This window comes from Balaenoptera physalus (assembly GCF_965194825.1).
Source record: "Balaenoptera physalus genome assembly, chromosome: 13".
NCBI classification, from domain to species: domain Eukaryota; kingdom Metazoa; phylum Chordata; class Mammalia; order Artiodactyla; family Balaenopteridae; genus Balaenoptera; species Balaenoptera physalus.
This window is the reverse complement of record NC_138892.1, coordinates 17,210,812-17,238,366: the sequence shown is the minus strand read 5'-3', so window position 1 is coordinate 17,238,366 and position 27,555 is coordinate 17,210,812. Positions and strand designations below refer to the sequence as shown.

The window sequence follows — 27,555 nt, the reverse complement described above, 5'->3', positions numbered from 1 at the left end:
CACATTTTATATGCCTAGATATTCTGATAGTTTTGCTGAGGGTTTCAACAATTACAGTCTTTTTTTCTTTTTCCTTTTTCTCTGTGAAGCTGTGTGTCAGGGAGTCGTGTTCTACCTGCCCTGGGTATAAGCTTATCATTAACCCCCTGCTACCTTGCTCCTAAGAAGATGCACATCTTCTTCCCTTTTATAAAGATGGAGTGTACATTACAATCATATGCATATACTGGATTTAGTGTTTCTGACTTCTTGGCCTCCTTCACTTTGCAGTTATTAAATAGACGGTGCCCTTTAAATGAGGGACGTTTGAGAACAGAAGAAATGGCCTGCTGACTTCCTTCTGGAAGGTAATACCTGGCATTTGCCTTGAGCCTGCTGGGATGTTAGATGGTGAACCCAGCAGGGAAGAGGCCGTAAGGGTGCCTGCAGCCTGGTGCAGTCAAGGTGAAGTGGATGCAGGGTTCCTGGTGGCTGATTAAAATAGGTACTGAGGAGACAACGCGTGGCTGTTTTGAAGCGAATTTCACAGCCATTTATTGTACTTTGTCTTCTCAGCTGCCTTTGTCGGGCCAGTATTAGAAACTGAAGCAGGGTGAACTAGTGACTGTCAAACAAATACTGGAGCAGGAATTTTACTTGGGTCTTCTGCCTTCCAGTTCCACGCCGTTCTTTCCCTACCACCCTGCTGCCATTCCCTGAGACACAGTGGGGCGGCTTCTGTCTGCTGTGCCCTCCCCGTGGATTGTGCTCGATGGCCCTTCATCTCTAAAGGCCCAGCACTCATGACCCATCATGATCGCTTTCTTCTCTCTGTAAGACTTCACGGAATCAGTTTCCAGCACCTCCGGCTCTCCCTTCCCCTGAGTGCAGCAACCCCCCAGTCATTCCCTGTCCTTTTCCATGAAAATGAAAATAAGAAAATGAGGATATTTATTTTCTTTTTAGACTTTCTTCCAGATTCTCATGCTTGTTTTGACTCTGAAATAAAATGTTCATTTTTATGGGTTTTTGGTGGCACTAATCCTTTATTTTTACCTATCAAAACACTCCACTGTTCTTATGTTAAGGTTTTTAAAATTTTAGGATTTTTTTTTTTTTTTGGTTTTATGATCTCAGATTCCAAAGCAGTTTTTATTTATATAATTTTAATGAGAGTTGTGGAACAGAAATGTTACTCTTCCCTGAGTAAAGACTCAAGTTTGTTACAAAGTTCAGGTTTGGTCAAAGCCTTAAAAGAATTTGTTTGAGACATAGTCTTGATTACCTTTATGCTCTGCTTTGAATTTGCAGAATTATAGATCCTAGATTAATATCACTGGGGTACAGTTTTTACAATTTTGGCAATAACGTTTTTGCAGACTTATTTGTTTATTTTGTAGCACATTTTCCTTTATTTTCACACCTCTGTGACTTGTGCAGAAGTTAATTTAATTCCCATTTCATAGATATGGAAATTGAGATATTAAGGAAAATGTGACTGCTAATAATAACAACTTAGTGAGCTATTTTAATGTGCCAGACTTTGTGCTGTTTACATCTTTTTATAATTTTTAAAATTTATTAAATTTTTTTTACTGAGGTGTCATTGATGTATAACATTGTATTGGTTTCAGGTGTACAATGAAATGATTCTGTATTTGTATACACAGTGAGATCATCACCACGATAAGTCTAGTTACCATCTGTCACCATGCATAGTTAACTTTTAGGATTTACTGTCGTGGCAACTTTCAAGTATGCTCTACAGTATTACTGACTGTAGTCACTGTGCTGTACATGACATCCCCATGACTTATTTATTTTAGAACTGGAAGTTTATATCTCTTGACCCCTGTCACTTGTTTTGCCCATTCCCTAACCCACCTCCCCTCTGGCAACCACCATTCCTTTCTCTGTATCTTTGATTTTTGTTTTGTTTTGTTTTGTTTTCCTTTGTTTTGTTTTTTAGATTCCACATATAAGTGAAACCACATGGTATGTGTCTTTCTCTGACTTATTTTGCTTAGCATAATTCTCTCAAGGTCTGTCCATGTTTTCGCAAATGGCAAGATTTCCTTCTTTTTTTTTTATGGCTGAGTAGAATTCTATTATTCTAGCCTCTTTTATATATAGGTATATCTATATATATCTCACATCTCCTTTATCCACTTACCCAGCGATGGACACTTGTTTTCAATCTTGGCTATTGTGTATAATGCTGCAATGAACATAGGGGTGTATATATCTTTTTGAATTAGTGTTTTTGTTTTCTTTGGATAAATACCCAGGAGTAGAATTGCTGGATCATATGGTAGTTCTATTTTTAATTTTCTGAGGAACTTCCATACTGTTTTCCATAGTGGCTGCACCAGTTTACATTCCCACCAACAGTGTGCACTGGTATCCCCTTTTTTCCAGATCACTTACCAATACTTGTTATTTGTTGTCTTTTTGATAGTAGCCATTCTAACAGGTGTGAGGTGATATCTTGTGGTTTTGATTTGCATTTCTCTTATGATTAGTGATATTGAGCATTTTTTCATGTGCCTGTTGACCATCTGTATATCTTCTTTGGAAAAATGTCTATTCAGATGTTTGTGCATTTTAAAATCAGGTTGGTTTCTCTCTCTCTCTCTCTTTTTTGCTGTTGAGTTTCATGAGTTCTTTATATATTTAGAATATTAACCCCAATCAGATATGTGATTTAGAAATTTTTTTTCCCATTCAGTAGGTTGTCTTGTTATTTTGTTGATGGTTTCCTTTGCTGTGCAGAAGTTTTTAAAATTTGATGTAGTCCCACTTGTTTACTTTTGCTTCTGTTGCCTTTGCTTTTGGAATCAGATCCAAGCATTAATTTCCAAGACTGGTGTCAAGTACCTTACCACCTATGTTTTCCTCCAGGATTTTTTATGGTATCAGGTCTTACATTTAAGTCTTTAATCCATTTTGTGTTAATTTTTGCGTATGATGTAAGATAATAGTTTAGTTTCATTCTTTTGCATATGACTGTCCAGTTTTCCCGACACCATTTATTGAAGAGACTGTCCTTTCCCTATTGTATATTCTTGCCTCATTTGTCGTAAATTAATTGACCATGTATGCATGGGTTTATTTTTGGGTTCTCTAGTCTGTTCCATTAATCTGTGTACCTGTTTTTTGCCAGTACCATACTGTTTTGATTACTATAGCTTTGTCATATAGTTTGAAATCAGGGAGCATGATGCCTCCAGATTTGTTCTTTCTCAAGATTCCTTTGGCGATTCAGGGTCTCTTGTGGTTCCATAGAAATTTTAGGATTATTTGTTCTATTTCTTTGAAAAATGTCATTAGTATTTTGATAGGGATATACATCTTTTAAAGAACTTCACAATAACCTTTGAGAAAGGTATTCTTATTTTCCTCATTTGACACAAGAGGGAAGTGAGGTTTTAAGAGATTAAAGGATACTGAATGCCATGTGGCTTGAAAAGCTGGAACCAAGTTCTGTGTTGTTCAGGTAAAGATATTAGGGGGAGGAAGTGCAGATGGAACTGTGCTGTGGGCAGAGAATCTGTGTTAAGTGATAGGACTGGGGTCCAAAAGAGATGGGTTGTTTTTGGCACGTGAGTGGGAAGCAGAAATGAGAGGGTTCAGTAGCAAATAGGAGCAGAGTTAGAAATGTATGTTACTCCTTTTGGAGCTGGGCCGGCATCCTTGAGTCTTGCTAATTCATTTAGGATATCACCTCCATTTTGTCTTGTGACTTTGCTTTACTTTATGATTAGTACATAGTGTGACTTATAACAGTTCCATGTAGGTACTAGCTTAGAAGGTGTGTGGCTTAGAAAAGAAAATATTTCTCAAATCTGTCAGTTTCCTAACCTGCTCATCTGTAAAATGAGCAGATTAGTTTGGGCGGTCTGTAAAATCCCTTTCAGAAACAACACCTTATAATTTATAGGAATTGTTAAAAATGGACAGAATAAATTCTAAACCGAAGATTTGGATTTTATGATTTTCCTGCTCTCCTTTTCTTTTTTTAAGATGATCTTTCAAAAAATCATATTCTCAACTCATCTCTTATAAAATATTATTTTAGTTGGGTATTAGGCTTAAGATTTTTGTAGCAATACTATCAAGATAATGGAAAGTTATCTTTTTCTTTTTTTCTAGGCCCTGCAGGAGCAGCTAAAGATGTGTAAGTACTTAATATTATGATTTTCTAAACTCTTTCTAAGGAAGACACTGTTTTCATGGTTATGACCTTTAGATATGTAGGTTTGGCTGAAAAGACATGGAAGTACTTTCTGTACTGAGCACAAATTAAGATTATCATTTGGTTTATAACTAAAGGGCTATTTGAAGAATGGGTTTATTTGTGACTTTTCATTTTAGCATTTCATTTGCCCTAGCATTTTAACTCAGAACTTTAAGAAAGGGAAATGTTTAACTGTGTTTCTATACCAGCTTGTGTAGAGATTTCTAATAATTGCAAGCAAGTGTTTATGGGAGAATTAAGCACCTAGCTCCTATGACTATGCAACATCTTAGAGTTTAGCCCGTGAGGAGGGCCTGGAGCCAAGCATTTACCAAATGCACACTGAATCGTTTTAAAGTCGATAATTAGGCGTTTGAGTGAATGTATATGACCATTCAAGGTAATCAATATTGAGTTGAACTTCAGACCACAGGGCCGTTTCTGTGTTTCCATCATGCCCCTTCTTTGCATCTTCCTACCTCAAATCTAGGTATAGTAAGGACATTGCAGTAGTTCACTATTTAAGAGTGTTTGTGGCACAGGAAACTGTATTCAATATTCTGTAATAAACCATAATGGAAAAGAATATGAAAAAAATATATAACTGAATCACTTTGCTGTATACCACAAGCTAACACAACATTGTAAATCAACTATACTTCAATGAAAAAAATAAATAAAAATAAAAATCAGCAGTTCTGGAAAAAAAAATAAAGTGCCATTAGGGAGCTGGACATTGGGATTGGGGAAGGCAGAAGGTGGGGATGGAGAACCCCAAGAACGACAACAACAAAAAGAGAGTTTGCGGTCACTCCATGGACTGTGGAATCAACCTCTGCCCAAGCCACCCCAGTTGGTTTGGGTGTCAAGACCGATGGTGCCACACACACACCAAGAGGGTAGGAAAAGATGTACTGCTCACATAATGAGGCTTTCTGGGGAGAGCAGAGTGGCTCCCGAACTGGTCCATTCAGTCTGAGTGAAGGAGGGGGTGAGCAGCTTTGGTTTTTATTGGGACTGGGACTGGGGTGAGGGCTTCTGCGCATGGGGAGAGGAGTGCCTGTCTGTATCTTCCCCGCCAGCGCACATGTACGAGTTCCCAGCTTTCTTAAAGGCTTTCACAGCTGTGGGGCAAACGGAGGGATGGGCCTTAAAAGCTTTCGTCAAAAGCAGAGTCGGACTTTTTTTTTTTTAATTATAAAAAGGAATCCGGAGAAGATTAGAATAGGGTTGTAAAGATTTTTGGGAATTAAATAAGCTTTTTATATGGGACTTTAGGTACAAAGGAGGCAGAATAGAATGCTTCAGTGTCCTGGTTGCAGTGGTTGAGTTTATCACCAAAACGTTTAGCAACAATGTGTTCAGCATCCTTACCTGTTCCTGTTATTGCAGTATCTGGGTCTCTCTTCAGTCTCTCCCTCCCCTTTCTATATGTTGTTGCCAGATTAATCCCCTGCCCTTTTAGGCCCTCTACTCCCAACTTTTTTTTTTTTTTTAATTTATTTATTTTATTTATTTATGTTTGGCTGCGTTGGGTCTTCATTGCTGCACATGGGCTTTCTCTAGTTGCGGCGAGCGGGGGCTACTCTTTGTTGCGGTGCACGGGCTTCTCATTGCAGTGGCTTCTCCTGTTGCGGAGCACGGGCTCTAGTCACGCGGGCTTCAGTAGTTGTGGCACGTGGGCTCAGTAGTTGTGGCTCGCGGGCTCTAGAGCGCAGGCTCAGTAGTTGTGGTGCACGGGCTTAGTTGCTCCGCGGCATGTGCGATCTTCCCGGACCAGGGCTCGAACCCATGTCCCCTGCATTGGCAGATGGATTCTTAACCACTGCGCCACCAAGGAAGCCCCACTCCCAACTTTTGATTAGTCTCCACTGCCCACGGGATTGAGCCCAGAATCCTTTGGGAATAGGAAGGCCCTTTAGGTTTCAGCCTTTAGCCTTTCAGCCTGCAGTTAGAGAGTGGATGAGGCCAAGGACCCAGAGGTGAGCTGAAGTCCTGCTCTGAGACCACTCTCAGGGTCTCAAACTGACCTCCTGTTTCCTGTCTTGGTTCCTTGTTTTTTTTTGCTGTTCCCTCTGCCTGGAATGGCATTTTCTCCAATTCTGTCTGTGAAAATTCTATCTATTCTCCTGGGTTTATATCTTATCCTTTACGAGAAGAACTTCCTGGATCTCTCTACTGGATATGTCTTCCTCCTCTGAACTTTTACAGCAGCTTGGACCTGTCTTATGATATGTCATATTGGGCTTATAATGTTATTTATCTCCTTGTCTCTTCTCCCTTGGGAATTGAGAGAAGTCCCCTCTAGTTAATAGTATCGTGCTGTGGACATAGTGTTTAACAAATGAATTCCATCATTTCTCTTTAAGGAGAGATTGATTTCATGACTTCCTCTTCCTTTCAGAAGCATGGAAATTTCTAAGAAGATTTAGTGATACCTTTGTGGACATTTTGTCAACATTAACTACTCCAGGACATGAGATGCCATTTAACTACTTTCTAAAATCCTGAATTCTCTAGAATTTAAACTTTCTGCGACTTTGTGTACCTCATAGGTTCTATAACTAAAAAGATGTAATTTTACTCAATAAATGACCCTTTAAAAAATAAATATGGTAAATTTAATTGGAAAAAGTTGAAGAATATTATAGTATTATTTTTCCTTGCACAAAAGGTATATTCAAACCCTTTTTTAAGAAAAAATCAGAAGCTATAGATTTATAAATCTTGACCGTACCATTAGGGGGGTGCTATGAAATTAGGGGGTGCCATGAAAGGAGCTAAGAAATTAAGACAATTTAAACTTATATTATGAAGATTTAAATTTTTTCTTTTTGTTTTAAATCTGAAGACACTGATTTCAAGGCAAAAGAAGTGGCCAAACTCACATAATGGATGCTAAGAGTACAGAACTTCAAATAGGGCAACCACCATAATGTACAGACCACATAAAATTCTTTGGGGGGGAATTACAATTGTTTTTTAGAAGTCAGAAACGTTATGATTACTCCCTTAATATATAATAAAAATCAGTTCTCTAGGGAAGGTTTGGGATTTTTTACTATGTCTCCACTTACCTGTTTATTTGCCTGTTTTCTATAGGCAAGAAGCCAGGACTTAATAACAAATAAAATGATATTTCTGCCCTGAAGTAGGTCAGTGGCTACTGGGGACCAAAATACAGTGTGATTTTAAGTGTTAATTATTAAAATAGTCAAAATTTAGTGCTTTTCTAGGTCTTGAATGGTGAGCAAGAGTTTGTGTAGGAAGGAGAAGAATGGCAACCCAGGGCAGGAGAAAGAGCACGAAAAGAGGCACATGGGTACTGGAGAGCCCCAGCTCTTCTGGGAAGTCACCCAGTCTGCCCTGAGCCTGTGGTGTAGGCTCAGCAGAGGTGGAAGGTGAGGCTGGTGGGCTGGAGCCGGCTTGTGGAGGGCCTTTGGTGCCAGGCCGGTCATTGTACTTGATTTTTATATGCATTCAAGAGCCATTCAGAATTTTAAGGTGGGGAATTACATGACTGTGTTTGAGCTTTAGGGTGATGACTCCCAAGGCAGTGGGATATGTGAGATGGGGGAGGGGTGGAGGCACAGGGGATTAATGGCGCTGAGGCCACGAGAGGGTTAGACAGCAGACAGGACACCGGAAAGGAGCAGAGGGGGTGTGTTCTAGGTGCATTCGGAAATACAATTGATAAGACCCGTTGAATGACTGAATGGGGAAGTAAAGGAAAGGAAAATCTGAGGCGAAGATGACCCTGTGGTTTCAAACTTGAGCCAAGGGAAGGGATGGCTGATGATCCAAAGAGATCACATGGGCTAAAGGGAGAAGAGAAGCCAGTGCACGTAGCGTGACAGCCACACTGGTCACTTGGGGGACTGTGGCTTCAGTTGGGTGATGTGAGTTCTCTGATGGAGTCAGGGTGAAAGTGAACTTAGGAGTGTTTTACAACAAAAAGGCGCAGTAAGTGATGGAAGGATGTTAGTAGCTTAAAGAGGAAGCATATTTTAAGAAATACATTTCTTCTTTTTTTTTTTTCTGGCCACTCCATGTGGCTTGTGGGATCTTAGTTCTCCAACCAGGGATTGAAACCCATGCCCCCTGCAGTGGAAGCGCAGAGTCTTAACCACTGGACCGCCAGGGAAGTCCCAAGAAATATATCTGTTATAAAAGGAATACTAAGGAAATTCAGAAAGTATGGAAAAGCATTTTTTTTTTTTTAAAAGAAAAAATCAGCTATTATCCTCCCACCAGAGACAATCATCATTAATATTTTACACTGTTTTCTTCCGTTTCTTTGTGATTATTTCTGCCTAGTTATGTGTATGGATGATTTTGTATATTGAAGTCTGTTTTTCTTTTTCTATTTATTTTTTACATGGAGGAGAGGTAGGCGTACCCATAGGCAAAAGGGTAGAAGTAAGTTGAGTAAGAAGAGCTGAGGGTAATTTGGGGAGGGGTTATCTGTGTGACTGAGGGAATAATCAATGTACATAGACCCTAGGACATGCAAGAAGGATTAAAAACATAGAAGGGTTCCCTTAGCAACTTGAGATAAGGAGGAAAGCATGGGTGAAGATATATAGAAATTTAATCATCATAAGACAGACCCACATGTATATCAGGGAGTGAGACTTTCTTTTTTCTCTCCCTCTCTTTTCAAAAATAAATCACAGTACACTAACATGCAGAACAAAACAGAAGTGAATTCAATGTGATGACATTTGGCTATTTTCACAAACCTGCGAATCAACCATGCTTTTATTTTATTTCAGCGAATTATCTTAGCTACTTGGCACAAATAGGTCGTGTTGGGATATTTTTGGTTGGAAATGGCAGAAGCCCAGCTTAAACTGGCCTAAACAAACAAACATAAAGGAATTTATTGGCATGTGTAATGGAAAACTTCCAGGGGTTAGGCCTTAGTCACAGCTGGATCCAGGTGATTGAATGACAGGAAGAAACTCTCTCATCTCTCCTTTCCTGTTTTTGGCTCCATGCTGAGGCAGCTTTCCCCCAGTCGTGATGGAGATGGCCAGTTTCTATCTCATCAGCTTAATAATTCCTGTAGAAAAAGAGCTTCTCTTTCCCCGTAGTTTGATCGAAAGTCCTAGGGCTAGGCTTTCCCTGGCTAGGACGTGGGGTCAGGTGCCTCTCCCTGAACCAGTCAGTGGGCCAGGGGAACGTGGGCTCTCATTGGCCGGGCCTGGGTCACGTGCCCACTGCTGCAGCCAATCGGTGTCATTAACCTCACCTAACCACGTGGCTAAACAGTGGGAGAGTGGTGATGCTGTTACCAGAATAGGAGAGAATTATAACTGGGCAGGCAGAAGAGAAGCAGCTTCTCCATGTAGGTCACCTTCCATGTTATTTCAGAAAAATCTCTTGTTTTTTAAGAATACATATATTCTATGTATATGAATTTTCCAAATATATGTTGAATAACAAGTTGACTCAAATTTAATGTCTGCTGTTGAACATAAAAGCTCATGGCCACTCAATTTAAACAAGGTAATTCAAATACTTCTTTCACCTAAAACTTGTAAAGTGATATTTCATTAAGTTTTTTTCTGGGCAAAGTAATTTTATTGTTATGGAAGGTAACAGCTATAGAGAAAAATATCTTGGAATGAGTTATCATAAAAGACGCTGAAGGGACTTCCCTGGCAGTCCAGTGGTTGAGACTTTGCCTTCCAAGGCAGGGGGTGCGGGTTCAATCCCTCGTCGGGGAGCTGAGATCCCGCATGCCCCGAGGCCAAAAAACCCCAAAATATAAAGCAGAAGCTATATGGTAACAAATTCAATAAAGACTTTAAAAATGGTCCACATCAAAAAAAAAGAATCTTTAAAAACAACAACAACAACAAAAACATGCTGAAGCTCTGTCTTTTTTAAAACATGAAATTGTGTATCTCTAATCTTGAGTTTCCTTGGAATTCTTTATAAATTTCTCGTGTCATATACACCCGTGTCAGCTGAGCCCTCTCCTAATTACAAGCCTGAGGGTATCTGATAGCCTTGTTTCTCCTCTGTGACATGGCAGGCAAGGCTGTCTTCTGAAGTGAGGTAGCATTGAAAAATTCTCCCCGTCTTCTGGGGTGGAAGTAGCATTGAAAAAGCATGCATTTTGGAAGCAGACAGACCTGTGTTTAAACTGCTCTCCATCCTTTACTAGCTGTGTGATATTGTGTCTTTAATCTTCTTATCCGTAAAATTGGGATAATAATAACCGTTCAGGGTAACCATCTTCATCATTATCATCATCATTCTCAATTTTAATAGCTCATCTTTATTGAGACCTGCATACCACAGAGTGATTTCCAGCACTTTAAGTACATTATCTCATTCAGTACCCCCAACAGACAGTAGTGCTCTTTCATTTTACAGATGAGGAGATGGGACGCAGAGAGGTTAAGTAACTGCTTAATGGTTGTGATGGTTATTAGTACAGTATATTCAGTTCCTAGGATAATACTTGGTATTACGTGTTGCTATTCTGCTTCCCCATCCTGCCCCCCCGCCCGTAAATGGTAGCTAGAATTATTAGGTGGTTTAAGGGTTGTTGAAAAGATTTGGCAGTGCCTCTGTTATGAACCCCTGATGGCAGAAGACCCAGTGCATTGAGGGCCTTGCTGTGGTTAGAAATCTCACATTCCCATTGGTTGCCCATCAACACATGGTCAGATTTTCCTTGGTGGGACCCAGTGGAATAAAAGCAGGCAGAGAAGCAATTGAGTGGGTTCATTCAGAGATAGAGAGGGGTTGGTGGTGACCAGCAAGTATGGTTGAAATGCTTGACTGCAAGGCACATGCTGGAGAGAGGGGGAGGGGAAGCCCGAAGGGGCTGATGAATGGGGAGAGCTGGGAGCATGGATGGGCTGGAGGCTTCTTGGGAATTTTGGGGAAGGGAGAAAGAAGGATTTTTTTTTTTCCCCTAAGGAGTGGGATTGCCTACTCTAAAATATCAGAGGTGAAATAATTGCAGGAACTAAGCTCCATGGAGCACCGCTGGGATTAAGTTCTTAGAGCAGCAGTAAAAGTTGCTGGGATAGAGGAAGTCAGCAAAATGTGAAGCGAGAGGTCGTTTAGGTGGTTTTCATGGGATTTAAAATTGTCCAAGGTAACGATGGTTAGGAAGAAAACCTTTGAGTCAGGGCCAAAATGCTTAGTGCGTCCGGGGCTCTTATGGCAGGGCTGATGCCAAAGAGGAGAGTTTTTGAGTGAAAATGAAATTGGCCCCATCTGAAAGAGTGCTTTGGGGAGGTTGGGAGCATTCTGGCTCTGTCTCCTGTTTGGAGAACCTGGGACAAGGGAAAACAAGCTGCTTATTCTCAAGGTTTTGAGAAAAGTGATACAACTGGGAAAAACAAGGTTTCTTAAAGGGGAGAGAACACTCCTGCCTGCTTTGTAGCAAAGGATACTTCTACAGCCAATGTGGAAGTAATCCAGCACTGTGTGCTTCTTAGAAGGAGAACAGAAGAGGGGTAGGGAAATTGCAATTTAATTCTTGATCTATTACCCCATAGAAAGAGCAAATGTCACTCATGTTCTCCGGTAGTACATTCTGGAAGAAAGAAAGGGGCCCATCCAAGGAGAGAGACTTAAAGCTAACTGTCCTAAGAAGTTTTGAAATTGTGAAGACATGAATGAGATTACATATAGGCCCTAACAGTCAATGATAAAATGTTAATTCTGTCCAATATCATATGTAATTAAATGCTTGGTAGAATCGATTGGAACCTCCGTGAAAAGGAGGGGTCATCATAAAAACATATTATAGAGAAAATTAAATGATTCCACTTTATCTGGAGGATGGTAGTGTCAATGGAAGTAAACATTGTCAATTAATAAGCTTATTCCAAAAGATGATCATGAATGGTAACTAAAAATAGATCATTGGCGCTACACGCATGATCTCCTGAGGTTTCCATATTGAAATTGTACCGTTTACAAATCAAAATAAATTTGGCCTCTGTAGTGACACTGCAAATATGGAAAAAGAAAAGGCTGCAGCCTGTTTTTCTGCTTCTTAGATCATCGCTAATAAGAATAGCTCTATATTTAGAACATTTTTGTTGATGAATAAGTGAAAAATAAATCCTTTCTTTGCCACAGAACTATGTCGTTCTGGAAGTCTAGGGCAGTGAGAACGTTCTGAATTTTAAGGCACCTGTAGCCACCATGCGTGAGGAGATATTAATTAGAGTGACTAGCGGCTGCCTGATGTTTATCATCTGTGTTTGTTCTAGAGAATGCACATAATGTATCCATGCCGTGCTTCCATTATTTTACCTTTGAAACCTTTCTTGTAGGTCACTTGGGACAGCTATTTTATACAACCCAGAAACTAAGCAAATATTGCGACGAAAATATTTTGATTACCATGTGCTACTGAGGAAGAAAAAAGTTGTGGTTTATATTTACTATAGTAACTCTGAATAAGGTCTCGCTTCATTGAAGTGATCGTTATTGATAGGATGGTAACCATAGTGGTATAAATTGATTGAAAGGTTTATGTGTTCTGTGTGGATAGTTAGTTTTAAAGAGGTATATGCACAAAATACATTAATGAAGAAAGGACAGGCAGAGGAAAGCCAGCCAGCCCCAAAGAGCAACCACAGACATGGAGCTGGTTTGGAAGTGGCTCACCTTCTGGAACCTTGACTTAAAAGAAGTCAGAGCTTTATGGTTAGAGAGAAATTCAGTGTCTCTGGTTCACTTAGGAGAAGGTCTGCAAAGCTAGTAGGAAGCAGATGGGTGTGCAGTGACCTAGAGAAATCTGGATCAGTATAGATACTCAATGTGAGAAGTGTGAGGAGAGCACCATGGTGGCTTCACAGGAAGTAGGCTAGAAGTATTTGGTGGAAACTCTGAGATATAAGAAAGCAGTTTTGAAACCAACGGTTGCTTTTTTTTTTTTTTCTTTTTCTGACATCGCCCCAAATTGGGGCAACTTTGGTAAGATAGGGATCACTAAACACTATATCGCTCTGCAAAGGTGTGTCATTTTTTTTTTTTTAACATCTTTATTGGAGTATAATTGCTTTACAATGGTGTGTTAGTTTCTGCTTTATAACAAGATGTGTCATTTTTAAACTATCAACTGAGGATTTAGCTTTTCAGCAATCCCCAAAGTGGGGGGAAAGGATGGACTTGTGGTCTACCCTCAATCACACTTGGCTCTGCAAACATTTTTATGAATGCAGTGGCCGGAAATCTGAGTCAGAGACTGGGAGCATGTGATCTCACTCTAGGAGATTATCATGAGACTCAATGGGTGGCTTTAACTTCGACACATTCTTTCTCCTCCAACACCTGTCCTTTGATAAAAGAAGCTAAATCTTTGTTAAAGAAAAGAGACCCGATGGTAATTAAATGCCCAGTGTATTTTTTAAACCTGGCCCCAAATTGTTAACATATGCTCCATGGTTCTTAGGAAATGTTCTTGCGGTTTAAAAGTTTTTTTTTCAAAAGATGTGATGCGACCTTTTGATTAAACAATATTGCATTATTACATTTTCTTTCTAAATGTGACATCACTTTCCACAAATTTTCAGATGCTGTATATGCCCAGAAATAAGACACTGTCTTGAGACCAGAGAAAGCAATTTACCAAGAGGCTTTCGGTCATGCTCCCTCTGGAAAAAAACAAGTTTATTATACACAAGTTTACTCTGTAGAGTAGTGGCTCATGGGGATTTAAAAATGGAGGAACTACTTGCTAAACTTAATCTAGGTCTTTTAGTACCTCTTCGCTCCTTTACTCTTTGGACCTGAGAAGTAAGTCTTCCTTCTAAAATGTGTCCTGGGCACAACTGTGAAATGGACCCTGTTTATACCCGAACCCCAGCTCTTAGTTCCAGCCCCTCCCCTGGGGCCTGGCCCCCTCTTTCACGTGCCTCTCCCTTAATTGACACTGAGGCACACCTGATGGATAATAGAGAACCTGAATTTGTAACTTTAGCCAACAGGTAAAATTAAACTATATTTAAATCTTAGCCTTTCCAGACCCTTAAAATTATTCAAATGGGTGGTTGCTTGCACCACTGAATAAAAAAAACCAGCCTACCTGCCTCTTTACACTACACCCCACCCCCCTCCTCTTCACCTAGTTGGGGATTCCAGAAATCAAGGGGGGCCGTGACTTTCTCATCTTGTTGCATTTGCTGTGATATTAAGGCATTAAGACTGTGTTAAGTGGCCGGGCTTTCTCTGTTAGCTGTTTTAGATTCAGGTACACATTGCAGGGAGTAGTCTGTGGCCATTTGGTCCCTGGTTAGATTAGAGACAGCTGTTGTAGCCTCGTCTATTTCCCATTTCCTCTTTCAAGAGCACTAGACTGGGCTAAATTAAAACTGAGGTGAAGCTAATGATGAAGAGCTGACTTTCTCTCCCCATCTTTGCCAGCCAGAAACTTTCTGTTTTCCTGGCAGGGCCTTTGAGAATGGGGTAGACCAGCTGGGTAAGAGGCATGGAATTGAGTCCCCTCGCCTGGGTGATTGCCTTGCTACGGGGTGCTTGTCCTCTGCAGGACCTACTGCAACCACCCCTTATTGCTACGGGACCCACAAATAGAATCAGATCTCAGGATGCTCCCACGGGACAAGCACCATGTCTGACCTGGGAGGAAAGAGCTTATACTGCAAAGTAATTGCAGGCTTGTGCATTTTCTTCTACCAGAATACTCAGGAATATGTATGGAAATGGCTTCTAAGGGTGTGTGACCAACGAGAAGCAGTGTATGCTGAGACTGAATTTATTGATATTGTTGTATTTAACAGAGATTCCAGATCTAATTTAGGTGCATAGCTAGGACTCTTAACAGTTTAGTCAACTTGGTTGATGAAACTAAACAGAAGGAACTTATGCTCTCACCAGGGGAGCAGTATGTCAGAACTTTTCTGGTGTGATGGAGAGGAAGGAATCCAGAGGCTTGAAGAGAGAGGAAAGCTGGTATGACTTTCTCAAGTGTGAGCTGCTCCCCACTGCAGAGGAGACCCCCTTCCCTAGGAGACTGAGCAAATTGAGAAACACATAGTGAAGGGAGCATCCAAGATGATTGTCCTCTATAACATGGCTATGACAGTTGGGAGATGCTGCCCTTGAGATGGGTTCTTTGTTTCCTTGGGTGTGATGGGATCCCAGAGAAGCAGAGGCCAAGAACTGAACCACCTAAGACAAGGTGGGCACACTCGCCATAACAGACAGCAGGGATGAAGAGGCAGAATGTTTCATCCTGGAAGGAATCTTGATGAGAGCTAGTTGATCACAATCTCCCTAGGGATAGACGAGAAGGATGGCCATCTAAGGGTTCATTTTCTCCCTCTGTATATTTTATAAGAGGAAGACTTCTGGTCTGTGAGCCAGAAAGCTAAGCTGAGTCATCACAGTGGAAAGGCATAGCCTCTTAACCCAGTTTCCAGACCCAAGTCAGACTCAGAGTAATTAAGACCACATTCCCTTGAGGGAATTTTAAACACGGCCACATGTATGTACGGTAGATATTCTTTCACGTCTTCCCCAAAGGATTTGTGTTCATTTACTAGAGCAACTGTGTCCAGAACAAAAGGAAGTACCTGGACCTTTTAGAGATTTCTAGGCACTGGCTCTGAGTTGCTGTTAACACCTGAGGACCCAAAATGCCACTATGGGCGATCAGTCCATGTGTGGGCTTATAGTGGTCAGGTAAAAACTGGAATTTTGGCTAACCTAAAAATTGCAGTGAGTCCAGTAGTCTGCAGATCCCATACTCTGGTTATTTCCTCAGTTTGTGAGTTCATAATCAGAGTAGATGTATTTGGCAACTGGAAGAATCTCCACATTGGCTCTCTGACCTGTGAAGGAAGGGCTATCTTGGTAGGAAGGGTCAAGTAGAAGTCTATGGGATTTCCCTTCTATACCAGAATAATATACAAAAAGGAATACTGCATTCCTGGTGGAGTTGCAGAAATTGGTGCCCTCACCAAAGACTTGAAAAAGTGAAGACGCTTCTCATGTCTCCTTTTAACTTGCCTCTTTGGCCCATGTGGAAGGCAGATTTATTTTAGAGAGTGATTTTGGATTCTTGTAAACTTGATGAAATGGTGATTCCAATTTCAGCTGCTGTTCAAGGTGTGGTATCTTTATTGAGAACACTCAACATAGCCCCTAGCTCCTGTTATGCAACCTTTGGCGAATACTTTACCTCTGAACCGGTTTGCGAGGATAACAGAAGCAGTTTGCTTTTACCTGGCAAGGCCAACAGTATACCATCGCAGTCTTGCCGTTCATCCTCTATTCTGCAGTATCTTGATGTTACTGATGTCCCACAGCACGTCATACTGGTCCAATACACTGATGACATAGTAATTGGGCCTGATAAACAGGAAATAACAGGTACTTTAAATGCTTTAGTGAGACACGTTCAATCCAGCCCTGGGAGATAAACCCCACTCTTGCTACCAAGTAATGTGTCAGTTCGTGTCCAGTCAGGGTAAAGGAAACCACATTAAATATTTCAGCAGAGAGAAATTACTATTAGGAATTGGTTAAACAGGTCATGGAGGATTGAGGATGTAAGAAAGGAAGACTGAGATCATAGGGAGAGTTATAACAGGAAGTGGCTACCGTTCCTAGGGCAGGAGTGACAAAGGAAGGAAGTTGGGGTTATTGGAATCTAGGAGCTGGAAGAGGAGCGGTTCTCTGGGGCTGGGATGCTGCCTTCTGGGGAGAGGGCATTGCCAGGCTGGCGTAATCACAGCTGAATGCTGTAATCCAGCAGTAACCACAGCTGGAGGCCACATAGTAGCCACTGCCCACCCACTTGAGCTGTAGTGACCAGAAAAGGAGTGTTAACAGGGCCTGTCCTGGAACCCTTCATCCACACTTCCCATTTTCAGTGCCTCTGCCTGTAGGCACCTGGGCATTGACTCCTGCACTGGGCTTCAGAACTATTATTTAGAAGTGGATCGCTACACTAGGAGATTTCTCCTGGTTGAGGTATGTCCACTTGCTTCTTGTCTAAAGGAGCAAGAGTACGGGTAGGCCGAGTTTGTGGAGATATCTGGACCAATTAACTCCCGAGCAGTGCGGTCTGGCCTCTTCCAGCTCCTCTACTGTGAATCGGCCTCCTTTTCACTTTGTCGTCTCCAGCATGGACTAATGCAATCTTCCGTCTCTGTTTTCTAAGGGAAGATTCCAGGGTGAAGTCATCTCATTCTTTGTCTTTAGTACCAGCAGAAAATAGGGCCACGATGTCCGTGACCGAGGGCCCTCTAGACTCTGTCAGCGGCTGCTGTTCTCGCCAAGGCGGAGTCCGTGTGGCCTTCTGTCCCGCGTTTCCTCCCCGCTTCCTTCCCTGCTTTAGGAACAAATCTTGTGATCCGTCAGCAGTCACAGCTGCAGGCTGCACAATAGCCACTGCCCTTCCACTAAAGCTGTAGTGACCAGACAAGAAAAATAATCAAGTCCCTCATGAAAAACAGTGGCTCATCCAAGGGCTCCGTGGTGGGGAGTGATCTGGCCCGAGCGCAATTCCTAGCCCGATGCTCTGGATTGGCAGGGTCGAAGGAGGACCACAGGCTATTTTCATTACTTTAGAAACTGAACGGAAATCTACAACGAGGCTGCACAGGCTCTACATTAGCAAAATATAAGATTTATTTGCCTTGGATTCACATTACACAAACACCCTGTGGGAACCATCCCATGCACATCAGAGGCTCCCTTTGGCACGTGTATGTCTAAGATAATTATCAGCAAGTGAGATAGTAAGGCCAGTTGATAACAAAATCTTTCAAAATATGTTTCGTGAGGGGAAACAAGTACAGTGATTCCTTAAAGTGGTGTACAGGTGGGGCAGCCCAGGTGTTTGGACAGCCAGGCCATTATTCAAAACTTGAAAATCTCCCCAGGGATTAGAATCCTAAAGACTGAAGCTTCTTGCTAAGTTGCTTAGCTGTCAGATAAATTTATCACCCCAGTTTTGAACTGTCCCGGGATAATGTCCACTTTTTATCGACAAGAAACACCCTTTCAAGAGAAGTTGGTCCCCACACCAGAAGGTATATTTTTTGGATGCCCATCTGGAGTCACTAGTAATCATGAGACAATTTCGCCAGCTTTTCAGGGCCTGTGGCTTAACATCTCTGGGCCTTCCTTTTACCAGGAATCTTTACTGCTGCTTGATGAACCATTTCTTCTTCGAATGCTACAGCCTGTTCAGTCGGGGCAGGACCACATCACCCTAGCTGGGAGGATGCTGTCTTCCTGGACAGGACAGGGCAGCACTTGTCTCTCAGGCAGCTAAACACAGTGGCTTGGACCTCTCTGTTCGCAAGGAGGTTTGGTTTAGACCAACCGCGGTTTTCTGATTTCGCCTCAATTTGAAACTGGTTGTCCAGATGAATAGAGTCTAATGTAACTGCTGATCTGGAGAGGTTTTCTATTGGGATATAAATGACTTATGTAGCCATTCAACAAGTTCTGCAAAGATTGATTGTCCCTGGCAGCATAAAGGTTTAGGTCTAATGCTATTGAAACATTGACTAAGACTCTTCTGCCATCTTGTTTCCCTCTTATAAGTGGGATGGTAAAAATCAGAGAGATCCAGCTTGGGAGATGGGGGTATTTCTCTGATACAAATTAGCATGGGCTCACAGTTTATGAAGCAGGAGCTAGAAGCACACAACCTTGGTTTTGAATTCTGGCTCTATTACCTGGCCTTGTAACCTTGGTCATGCTGCTCCACCTTTCAGAGCCTCAGTGTTTCATCTTTACATGTGGCTAATACCCATCTTGCAGGATTGTGATGAGGATTAAAGGAAACAGTAGAATCCTACGAGCAAAGTGCCTGGTGCAGTTACACAAGCAGGTTGTGAGACAGGGGTGAGGCTCAAAGCTTTTGCAAGAGTGGTACAGAGACAGTGCCCACTCTAGGGGAAACCAACATGTTGGTTTGTCACTGGAAGTGTTTTTGACTTTCACATCTTCCTATTTGAGAGGCAGAGTGGTGAATTCGAATGTGGAGCATGTTTTTCATGTCAGATAGATGGGGTTTCAATGTTGGTCTTGCATATTTGTTAATTACCTGGCTCTCTGAACCTATTTCCTCAGTTGTAAACTCTCAGAACGGTTGAGAGGAGTAGCACTGATGCATGTGAAGTGTCTGGCACTGTACCTGACACACAGGAAGGACTCAGTGATGATGCAGTTTTTACCCATGTAGTCTTTAGTCTCCAGTCTTCGTATCATAGAATAATTGTTTGTAGAAGGAAGGGAGCATGTAGACAAAGACAGGCATTATAACTTACTTAAAGGTTTAAAAGAACGGACATCTGAAAAGTCTTTATAAATGGTATTTTTAAAGATTTAGTAATATCTCTGAAGCTTAATTTGTTATCCAATAAATATGTCAGCCACATTATCATTTCCTGCAAATTAGATGCGTAGGATTGTTGATTAATTTTATCAAGGAGAACACAGTTGGGTTTTAGGGCATTGAATAATTTATGAGAGATAATAGATTAAAAATAATTCACTATTTTTTTACATTTGGGGAAGTTAAATATATTTTAAAACACTGAATAAATCCTTAAGCTGGATTAGGCAAAAGGGGAAAGATATAAAATACACAGATATGTCATTGGATATGAAAAGAATATCTGTGAGAAAAAATGAGACATTGTATATGTCCAAATCTGCCACTTACAGCTTCACAAACAATTTCATTATAATGTTGGCCATTCAGAACCAGAGTAAACAGTTCTGATAACCTTGAACGAGTTTGTCACCATCATTTTTTCTAGTATCTGTACTAACAGGTTATAAATCCATTTTAATTAAAACTGGTAAACAGCACCTGAAAGTGTTATACCACTTCAATAAGCATAGCACCAGTTCTAATACAATATGACTTTGACACCTTTGAATTAAAAAACGATCCAACTTTAGCAAGAGATAAATGAAGTTGATAATTAAAAGTAGGTTATGGGCTCAATTTGGACAAATTAGATTGCAGGGTGGTTTTTGCCCTCTATTGGAGTATTTTCTGTGTGCATGGCCAGTGTTTAACAGATAATTTCCACTTCCTTTCTCTATAGACTTCGGATTTACGGGCTGTTGCAATGAAGCAAAATCTCATGTACATATATACATTCACAGCTTTTAAATGTGTGAAACCATGATATGACAATCCCTGCAATTAAAAGATTCAGTGAAGCTGTTTAGATGTTTTCAGTCTGCTTTCTTCTTAACTGAAGCCCCTTATAATTACATGTTGAGTTCAGCGAGATACATTTGAGTCTTTTTTTTTTTTCTTTCAGAAAAATAACTAATGTATGCTAGCTAGTACTTGAAGGTAAGCTTCCTGATCCTCCTAAAAATATGCCAAGGAATTCTAGTAGAATATGGAGTCCGCTTATTCAAGGAAAGAGACTGCATTTTAAAGTAGTGATTCCCTCTAGAAATTTCTTTTGAACATTTCCCTCTTCTGTTTGCAGTAGATCATGTATAAAACGGCTGTTTTTTTAGATAAAAGAAAGTTAAATTGACTTTAACTCTTTTTGCACTAAGGAAATCTTTCATACCTAGAATTGTGCTGCTGAACTGGCATAAGAGACACAAACTCATAGTGTGTTAGGACTAGAAGGGACCTTGGGCATCATCTGGTCGACCCCGTTATTGTATAGATGAGATACAGGCCGGCAACTTGCCCACAGCCTGTCACACAGGGAGCGGTGGCACAGCCAGACAAGAACCCAGGCTTCCTGACACCCAATTTATGTGCTCTTTCCAGTCTTGGCTGCCCTCAGGTTTTTTGTTTTTGTCCCTTGAATGAGTGTTTTCTGTTTTTTTTTAATTAAACATTTTTTAATTGAAGTATAGTTGATTTACAGTGTTGTGCCTATCTCTGCTGTACAGCAAAGTGACTCAGTTATACACATATGGACATTCTTTTCTTTATATTCTTTTCCATTATGGTTACCTCAGTTTTTGATTTTGTTCAGCAATTGGACTTGTTGGCATTTGATGGATTTACGCTTTTTGGTAAGTAGAAAACTGCCAATTTCTTAGTGTATAAATGATTGAGGTGAAGAGAGAATCCTGTGTTACAGAAATACTCGATGGAAGAACCTGAAATAAACAAAACTGGCTTTAACGCATCAGTCCCTCTTTTCTCAGAGCCAAAAATGAAGTCTCTGACTGTGTAACCAAACGGCTCATAGCAAATGTTTTTGACCTTTTAGAACAGAAGAATCAATAACAGAAGATGACAAGAGGAGGTATGTTTGGTGTTGAAGCTACCTTTAATTTGAATAATTTTGGTCCCACCTCATGGATTTAATTTAACATGAATTAATTTAACTCATGCATTTAATCGACCACTGTAGCACATTGCCAGTAATACAGATTCCACCAGGAAAACTTTTGGCACAGAGAATACAGGGAGGAGCATGCAATGTGATAAATATCTTGCCCAGGGACCATAATCTTTGCTTCTTCCAAACAAGCTTGGTTTGTCCTGTGCACACGGCTTGTGCTAGTTTCCATCTTCTGGTCTTTGGATGTGCTGGTCTCTCAAATTGGATGACATCTCTTCCTTCCTTCCGCCTTCTCCGTCCTTCCATCCTCTGATTAGCAGCACTCCACTCTCATTACTCCTTATCTCTCTCTCTTCCTCCTCACTTTATATCTACCTACAGGTAAAGTGTTTTTGTGTGTCCATAGCACCTCATACCACATTGACCACTCTGAATTCTTGATAAATGTTGACTGATGAACTGTAACGTGTCACGCTACTGATATTTATTACTCTACTAAATTCTAAAAATCCCAACTTCTCTTCTTTCTCATTGCAAGTAAAATATCTAAAAATTCTACTACACAGCTTTCTTTTTTTTATATATTGCTTCTTTTTTTAACATAGAAAAACAATGATCTCTCCAAGGACAATAATATTCTGAATTCTACTTTTGAAAAGTCATGAGTTATTTTAATAATTCTATAATTGTTTGAAGGGCCCCATGCTCTCATCATTTTCTGCAGATGTTTAGTAACCATGTAGTTTGGTCTGATTTTTCTATCTCTGCTTCTTTTCATCAAGAAACTATGGAGGGGTGTATGTTGGTCTACCATCTGAGGCCGTCAATATGGTGTCCAATCAAACAAAGAGTGTGCGAAAAAGTAAGTAGAACCATGTGATGTTTACTCTGTCTACATGTTTATTTCTTTGTTTTGTGAAAAACGTATGAAATGCATATTTCAGCTTGCCTGACTCACCCTACATATTGCTGACTTGCAGTGAACTGTGTATAAGAGCCACAGCTGGGACTTCCCTGGCGGTCCAGTGGTTAAGACTCCGCGCTTCCACTGCAGGGGGCGTAGGTTTGATCCCTGGTCGGGGAACTAAGATTCCGCATGCCGCTCGGTGCGGCCTTAAAAAAAAAAACCCAGAAAAACCATATCTGCTCATTGTAATCATTTGTTGACATTGCCACCCACATGATGAGAGTAATTCCAGAGCAAAAGTTACCTTCTGTTCCTGGTTATTCTCCACGGAGATTTTAAATTTCTTGTTAATTTCAGTGATGATCAGTGTGAAAATGAAAGCAAACATTTCAGTAAGTTTATGGAGTTTTTGTAGAACATAAAGGTACATTCCTATAATATATTATAAATGTGACTGATAAGTAGTCTGGTGATTAGAAGAAAATTAACTGTCTTTTGTATAATGAAATGAAGTGGAGGCTCCTTTTTCTGAGTTTTAGTAGTTAGTAATTGCAGGGCTAATGAAGTTCTTTTGATAATAGGTACGATTGCAGCCTTGTAGATAGCTTCTTGCTTAAGTAAATTTTTTTTAAGTTTATTTTTATTTATATTATTTATTTTTGGCTGTGTTGGGTCCTCGTTGCTGCACACGGGCTTTCTCTAGTTGCGGCGAGCAGGGGCTACTCTTCATTGCGGTGCTCGGGCTTCTCGTTGCGGTGGCTTCTCTTGTTGCGGAGCATGGGCTCTAGGTGCATGGGCTTCAGTAGTTGTGGTACATGGGCTCAGTAGTTGTGGCTCTTGGGCTCTAGAGCACAGGCTCAGTAAGTTGTGGCGCACGGGCTTGGTTGCTCCGTGGCGTGTGGGATCTTCCTGAACCGGGGCTCGAACCTGTGTCCCCTGCATTGGCAGGCGGATTCCTAACCCCTCCACCACCAGGGAAGTCCCTTAAGTAAATTTTTAAGTGTGGCTCGTGGTGAAGAATGCTGATTTACTAATCACTGTACAGTGGTCTGATAATGTGGTTTTAAAGAACTGTTAATATGTACACATACAATTATATATAATATTTGATTTAATTTGTACACAAGCCTTTATTATTTCTTAACATACTATGGTTTTTCTCTACTCGGTGATTTAGACTAGCAAATACATATATGTCACAACTATTTGTAGTTTTGTAGGAAACTAGAATATATTCTTTATAACTGAACATTTAACTTTTCTTAATTTTCTCTTTTTTAAGATTAGAAGAAAGTAATATCATGACAATAATCAAGAGGTACTGTATATTTTTCTAAATAATTCTATATATTTAGCCTGGATGAATGAACTGTAGATATTAATGCTCTATATTTCTAAGAAATCTCGAACTTGAGTATGAGGAGGGGTCTCATCTTGTGGTTAAATCTATGGAATCCAATATATTTTATTGTAAAGAGGTCTTTAATGATTAGATCAATTTTCTTTGCAGTTACTTTTTTTTTCATTAATATTTTTTCGAATGTAACTTAATTCATTTAATAAGAATAAGCTGTTTGCCTAGACTACTAGGGTTTCACTCTTCATTGCCAAAGTCTTTGAGGAGCTAGGACCTTGGAAGTGACAGACAAGGAGAGACTAGAGAGGTTTGGAATTAGATTAGGATCAATATTAAATGTTTGCCAATAGTCAGGGGTAGTTGATATACAGAGAGAAGATGTACCAGTACCAGAACTCCAGTAGAGATAGGCAATCATCAGTGTGCAAAGATCCAGTTTTTCAGGAAGGAATAGTAAAATCATAGACCAAGTTTAAAAGATGAAGCACTGTGGACCTGGTGAAGAGCTTGGAGTTAAAATTATAAGACAAACAAGAACAAGGACAGAAGAAAAATAGCTTTCATTTATTAACTACTGTCTGGGTACTAGTCTCTAAAAGATACTGAGCAGCATTTCCATTGAGGAAAAGAGTTTCTGTTTACTTGGACCAACATGCATGCAATGCTTAGATCCCCACTGTCTTTCAGTCTTGCTGAATGACATCGCACCTCTTTTGAACATCCAGTGATCAGGAATGCTCTCTCTCCTGAGATAGCCCATTCTCTTTTGGGAGTCAAACAACCCTGGATTTGAATTCAGGCTCTTTCACTTACTAGCTGGGCAAGTTTCTTCCCCCGATGCTTATTGAAGGGTTCTTGTTGGATTAAATGTGAAGTAAATGGTAGCTTCTGCTATAATTGTCATTGTCATCATCACCATCAATATCATCATCACTGCACCATCATCCTTTTTTGTAACCAGAATCCAGCCATTGGTAGATCAGAAGCAAGACTGATTTGATATTGAACCAGCTTCTGGCTGAGGACCAGTACTGATGCTGGTGTCTGGGATGGGATGGGTTGCAGAATAAGCTCACAGGTGGAGACCAATAAGCTTTCCTACTGGAGAAAAAGGACATGGAAGCTGTAACTGGTTTCTTCTGGACAAGAAATACAACAATATTGGGCAGCTGCTTTTTCAAAGACCCTCTCATCAAGGCTACAACATTGTGGAGCATTATTCCCTAGTGCCCATAACCACATTAGGGTGTTGAGCTTCTCTTTAGGAACTTGCTGGAGATTTTCTATTTCTAGTATTTTTAATAGAGTTCTAACTCTCATGTAGATTTCTAAGTTCCCTGCCAGTTTTCCCTGATGCAGCAGTAGTTTTACTATTTGCATCAAATAGAAAAGATAATCTAGTTGAAAGTAAGCGTATATTAGTGTTTACCCTCCTGAAAACAGGGTGTATTTCAAAAAGCATCTGAATAGAGTGGGAAGAAGTGCTGTGTAGATAGATATCTGGAGACTCGGTAGCTCTGCTGTTAACACAGGACCTTAGATGAATCCCTTACCTTCTCCCAGCTTCACCCAGTTTCAGTTTTTACATGACAGAGTTAGACACGATGATTGTCCAGCTTTGTATATGGATCTAAAATTTCCTGATAACAGTTGAGCACTATTGCTGGTTAGTCAGCCCACATAACATTAGACAGCTAGGTAGAATATTTCCCTACTGCTCATGGCTATCAATGTAAAAATAAAAACTATTTTATTGCCATCCCTCTCTCCTCTCAATTTCCGCCATTCTTTACCTCTGTTGCTAAACAATCCATTTGCCTCTTTTGAATTATCTGACAAGTTTTCTAAGTTGATAGGCTGTCCATTTACTCAATTGTAAGCATCCATTGTGGTACTTATCTGGATGCATGGCATCTGAGCTTAAATTATCGGGCAGAAACCCCGATGAGAAGAGACATTTTATGGAAAAGATTGGAGACACTTTTTTTTTTTTTTGACCTAACATATAAAACCTCTCTAGAAATAAAGCCACCGAACTCACTCAGTGACCCAACTTCAAAGTTGACTTGGTTACTTTTTGAAGCAAATTGAGGAATGATTTCAGAATCAAAGTTACTTATATCACAATACAGATGTGTAGTTTCTTCCCTAGATGACCCAAGGGTGAAAGTTATGCCCATTTAGGTATACGGAGTGCTGCCAACACAGTGATGCTTGTCCAATGCCAGTGGATGGGCTCGCTGCATCAGATCCCCTGGGAGAGCTCGAGGTGAAGTGGGTGACTCGCCCCTCTTCCCAAGAGGGTCTGACCAAACAAGGAAGGGACAGATTGTGGCTGGGCAGTTGGTATCTTTGTGCTGTTGCCGTGTAGCTTGGTTCAGGCATCCTCCTGTTGTATTTTGGTTCTAAGTTTAGAAGTCTCTCTCTCCACCTGACTTTGTCTCTTCATTTAAGTGTCGTCAGTGCGTCACACTGTGCTGGCCACGTATTCAGTCTCAAATCAATACTGGACGGATGTTGAACGTGTGTTTTACTGAAAAGAAAATCAGTAAATAATTTGCAGGCTTAACGCTGATATGTTTTCATCTAAGTGGCGCCTTTTCGCGCTTGTTAACTCTTTTCCCTTTTTTTGTTTGCTGCCGTCATAGCCTCCTCATCAAGATCTGGATGGAATTTTTGCTTCGTGGGATTTTGTAACGTGCACAGACATTTCCAAGGAAATTCTAAGCATTCGCCCCCCCACCCCCCGCCCTAAATTCTTAGTTTATAGTTAAAACCATGGGTACATATTGAATGTTGTGGTACTAGAAAGGAATTGGTTAAACAACACACGTATATGGAACTATATTTGGTCCACCTGCGGGGAAGGCAAGCTTACAAAGGGTTCTTGCCCAGCTGGCTGCTGTGCCCCAGCTGCGTTCTCACCCTGGCCATCCCCACAGCTCATGAAGATCGTGTCTTTTCACTGATACTTTTTTGATAGTTTTTATATAGCAAAATCCTTCATCTATTTATAACTTACAATAATAAGGCACTATCGATGAATTACCCAAAGTAATATATTTGTCTGTTATCTTTCACTATTTCTACTTCATGTTAATGTTTAGCTGTAAAATTGTTAAATTGATTCTTACTGTTATCTCTTTCCTTTTTTACTATTTGGTTTTCAGCTTTATTTAAATATCAGAGGAGTTTCTTTATTGGGAACAATGTACTACATGGCAATACTTAAACTGTTGAGATTTGCATGCCGTATGTACATTTTGATTAATTTCCTATTTTCTTTAGTCAAAGGCTTATGTAACCACAAACACTTAATAGCCATTGATTCTCCCATTCTACCTGTGTGTGATCAGAACATCTCATCATGTTAATTCTACAGTGTTTTCAAGGACTTGTCACTGATGGTTAGTCGGATATTTGGAAAGTTCTTAATTTGATAGTGATCATGTGTATCCACTTAGTACTGAAATGTAAATCACTCAATTTACCAGTGTATTTCAACAATTAAAACATTTTTATCCCTCTTTACCTGGATTTCTTCATTATTTTTCAAAAGAACACTTTCAAATAAGTCACACATTGTGATGTATAGATATAATACATCAGTATAAAAATAATAATGTATAAATAGATTACTATGAAAAACTAAAATTTTTCACAAGAAGGAAAGCATTATCTTATATATTTGGTCCATACAACTATCATAGGGACATCAAATTTTTTTTTTTTTATATCTTTACTGGAGTATAATCGCTTTACAATGTTGTGTTAG

The 27,555-nt window shown here is 40.3% G+C and overlaps 1 protein-coding gene across 2 annotated transcripts in view; it reads left to right on the top strand.

Moving 5' to 3' along the window:
* LOC309640597 (overexpressed in colon carcinoma 1 protein) overlaps positions 1 to 27,311 on the top strand; it is a 37,772-nt gene extending 10,461 nt beyond the window's left edge. The window contains exons 2-6 of one of the 2 annotated variants that reach the window (XM_082419560.1): positions 4,132 to 4,156; positions 21,442 to 21,477; positions 22,299 to 22,378; positions 23,711 to 23,741; positions 26,429 to 27,311. In XM_082419560.1, the coding sequence (XP_082275686.1) occupies positions 4,132 to 4,156; positions 21,442 to 21,477; positions 22,299 to 22,378; positions 23,711 to 23,741; positions 26,429 to 26,477 (221 nt within the window). In that variant the 3' untranslated portion in view covers positions 26,478 to 27,311. Of the gene's footprint in view, positions 1 to 4,131; positions 4,157 to 21,441; positions 21,478 to 22,298; positions 22,379 to 23,705; positions 23,742 to 26,428 lie in introns of both variants that reach the window. The other variant, XM_082419561.1, reaches the window with a different exon arrangement.
* The last annotated feature ends 244 nt before the right edge of the window (positions 27,312 to 27,555 follow it).